The sequence below is a fragment of the Nannospalax galili genome, unplaced genomic scaffold (genome assembly GCF_000622305.1).
Source record: "Nannospalax galili isolate Female #2095 unplaced genomic scaffold, S.galili_v1.0 scaffold381, whole genome shotgun sequence".
NCBI lineage: Eukaryota > Metazoa > Chordata > Mammalia > Rodentia > Spalacidae > Nannospalax > Nannospalax galili.
Genome location: NW_008347312.1, coordinates 2,115,054 through 2,118,952, shown reverse-complemented (window position 1 = coordinate 2,118,952; position 3,899 = coordinate 2,115,054). Strand labels below are relative to the sequence as shown.

The following is a 3,899-nucleotide window of genomic DNA, read 5'->3' as shown; positions in this document are numbered from 1 at the left end:
TTGGGGTCTTTTTACTCTAACTGCCTAGCCAATTCCTACCTCCCATTCTTATCACACCATCCTCTGAAGAGATTACCCAACTTGTGGACAGGTACTCAGGACACAGACTGCTCTGGCTTCTTTCATGCTGAACAGGGACACAGGGTGAGGCAACTGGAGTACCCCTTCAGTGGGTCTATCTAAAAGACTCCCAAATTGCATAACTCTTATCTCTAAGGGGAAAAGAAAGTCCTTGACTGGTGAATAGGAGATGTGAAGGAGAAGTAAAGGCAAGAGTAATTAGCATTACAAGTTCTAGACAGGGAACTAGAAAAAAGTCAGAACACGGCAATTTTCAAATGTTTGTATGAGAGGAGGACTCCAGATGTTCTAGCTCTGAGTTCAACCCTCCTTCTCAGCCCAACCTTGAAGGGATGAAGTGGGAAGGGGCTTCGCATTCAGGAGGATTTGTTTCTGCTTCTGCGCTACAACCATTTTTCTCTCAAGGAAGTTTTTCCCCTAGGAAATGTCAAGAGGTTGCCGGGATCTTAGTCATTAAAAAATAAATCCAGGGGCTGGAGAGATGGCTCAGCGGTTGAGTACTTGCTACTATTGCTGAGGACCTGGGTTCAGGTTCTAGCACCCACATGGTGGCTCACAACCACCTGTAACTCTGATTTCTAGGGGAATCTGATGGCCTCTAAGGCCTCTACAGGCTCCTGCACACATATGCACACATCTTCCCACTCCTCCTGCATCATTTATCTTCTTCATCCTCATCCTCTTTTCCATTATCCTGAGCATCATTTTCAGACAGCAGACTTGTATACGATTGACACTAGAATTATAAGTAATTTTTTTTAGTTTTGAGAAATCTTTTCTTTGATACATCTCTATAGATCTTCTAAGCCATACTGCACTAATTAATGCAGTTGTCTCTAAATTACAGAGGCTCATGTGGAACAGCCTGACATTTTTCTTTCCTATTTCCGCTCCCCCCCGCCAAATATTCACAGTCATCTTTGAATATGTCACTCTCTGTGGACTAAAACCAAAATTTGTTTCTGACAGTTGAATAATGCTCTTCAGGCTGCTTCTGCAGCTTCTAATGCTGTTCACATAGAAACAGGAAAAAGGAATAAATTCAGTGACCCTTGGAGCTAATTATAATTGTGAAGAACCTGCACATGAAAGCCGTGTACTTCTTCAGAGTGTGTGAATAATTTCTCTTGGAATAGAGACTTCCACAGAAAAGAGTTAAGCAGAATAAACAATTACTGACTTCAAAAACAGAACTTCACATCAATTTAGTGACTGTTAGCCAAACATACTGAAGATTTTGTAACAATATGGGAAAGTACTTACAGTGGATTATAAGGGGGCAATTGGTGGGTACTGATTAAATCAGGCCAGATTAGAAAAATACAAGTTTGTTAGATACACTGCAAAAACTCAATGGAAAATACCACTAACAGCGACGATGAGAAAACCAACAGAACTCAAAAACCAACTGCATGAAATAATGGTGAATGGGGGTGGGATATGTTGGAGCTATCCTCTGTGGGCAGTTGACCCACCACACAATTCCCATCATGCAATTCCTGCCATGCAAAGGAAGGCAATCCTGACTGGTCGATGTTTGATTCCCAGCTGCTCCTGTGTTTAGAGGTGGCTATTCTGTGGTCCTTGGATGTGCTTAGTTTTTGCAGTCACTGCCAGTGGTGGCAGCTCCTCCGGTCTCGTGGGTGCTGCTCCTCCGCTTGCCCTGGACTGAGGCCGCACTTCTGCCTGCACTGGGCTGAGGCCGCTCTTCTGCTCGCCTGGTGCTGAGGCAGATCTTTTGCTTGCCCTGTGCTGCCTCCTGTCATCGCCGCTTCTGCCCGGTCCTGGACCCCAGGGCTGGTGAGGAGACTGTGTCAGCAGAGCTCCATTCAGACACAGGAGACCAGGTTCAGTGACACAGGTCTGCTTTATTGCAGAAAGGCACAAGCTTATATAGGGGTAGTGGTCCAATCACAGCACAGCAAGTAGGATACCTCATTAGCATAACAGATTTAGCATCCTATCACAGTACAGAAAGTAGGATACCTTATTAGCATCATCCTATTAGTATAACAGACTTAACGTCCTATCACAGAATAGAGAGCAGGATGCCTCATTAGCATACTGGGTTTCAGATTACAGAGCCTGGTTTCCTAGAAACCACGTGACTATGACAGTTACAATATCACCCTAGGCTCAAGCTTTTCTCCCACACTTTTCCATTGCGCTCACTGGTCATCCTGACCCCCTTCATCGCTTATGCTCCCTTTGTTCTCATGGGTAGGTGGCCAACAGCCCACCAAGGGAGGGAGGTACCCACAACATGGTAGACCAAGACTTAATGTTGAGATAGTAGACACAGATATTTACCATTACCCCTCGACTCAATCCACACTCCACTCAGGAGGGTCTATTTACTTTGTGCTTCTGATTTCTTACCTGATGAATTAAACCTTGACTTCTTGCTTATTCTTTCTTTGTCCAATGTGAATTCTTCACCTTCAGCAAGACAGGAACAGAAAATGCTGACTTAGGATTAGAGGGAAATGAGAACACATCTTTTCTTATCCACAGCATCATGATCGTACTTCACAGAGATCCACCTGCCTCTGCTGGGATTAAAGGTGTGTGCCACCACGCCTTCCCCTCTGGAGACATTTCTAGCCTGACTTGTAGTGTAGAAATTCTCTGATAGAGCCCCATTTCTTTTCTTGGTCTCTCAGTCACAGCCTCTCTTCACAAATGGTTGCACAACTGTAAATTTACAGTTGGATATATACTTCAAATGAATAAATTTCAAGTTGTACAAATTACACCTCTAAAGCTACTAAAAAGACCTCCCTGTGAAGTAAAATAGTTCTGAGTCTTTTTGAAATTCTTTTCCACATTCTGTACCTGGATGACCAGTATTTACATCCAAGACTTGTTAATAGACATAGCAAAGATTAAATGTGCCTCAAAAACCCCCACGATGGATATGGCAGGCCTCAGTGTTGAGTGTCAAGGAAATTCCAGATAGGAAGGTCCAAGTCAGGTGTTTAAGGTCCCTCTGGCTGTCTTCCAAGCAGTCTGGAATGAGCTTTGCCCTGGAGTGACGCTCCTTGTCACTGATTAACCAGCTCTGTAGGAAGGTTGATCTGCCCATACTCTGCCTAGACAGGAAGGTACCTAGCCAAGCTCCAGTGAGCAGGAAACATGTCCACCCGCTATCACCAAGCTGCTAGTGACAACTACCTGGAGCTTCTGAAGGAGGCTACCAAGCGCGATCTGAATCTCTCAGATGAAGATGGCATGACGCCCACTCTCCTGGCAGCCTACCATGGGAACCTGGAGGCCCTAGAAATCATCTGCAGTCGAGGGTGAGCCCAACCTAGTGATTTCTGTTACTGATAGCCTGTACCGGAGGATTTCAACAGCAGTGGCAGCAGCAAGAGGCAGGGAAGTCAATGTAGATATTTGGCCCTCTTTCTGTCTGAATAGTGGGCTCTTGAGAGAAAGCAACAAGACTAAGGAAGGAATGCTTTCTTTACCATTGAGAATGGGCACCATGGGAGTAGGCCATCTTAGACACAGGCAGAGAGACCCTGGACTCTAAAGCATTGTTACAGTGAGGGGTGGGTATTATCATTCTATGCATTTAAAAATTCTTTCCATGAAATTTAAGAGACCATCATTTTATTCGCTTCTCAGTCATCCACCTTGGTTGAGACAAATGACATATTTCATATTTCGTTTTATATTTTCACTTTTGTCATTAAAATTTGTCTTTATTAGTACTCCAGTTCTAGTGTAAGCCCTGATTCTTGAATGAAATTGCTGGCTTTACAAGCTATAAAAGGAACTTTCCATTTATCTTAACCTTATTAGTTCTCTCTCTC

General features: G+C 44.1%; 1 protein-coding gene across 1 annotated transcript in view; it reads left to right on the top strand.

Annotated features, from left to right (window-relative positions):
- The first annotated feature begins 3,184 nt into the window (after positions 1-3,184).
- The window catches only part of Anks4b (ankyrin repeat and sterile alpha motif domain containing 4B), a 14,482-nt gene continuing 13,767 nt past the window's right edge, over positions 3,185-3,899 (top strand). The window contains exon 1 of the mRNA XM_008843837.2: positions 3,185-3,380. Within this exon, the coding sequence (XP_008842059.1) occupies positions 3,217-3,380 (164 nt within the window). The 5' untranslated portion in view covers positions 3,185-3,216. The remainder of the gene's footprint in view (positions 3,381-3,899) is intronic.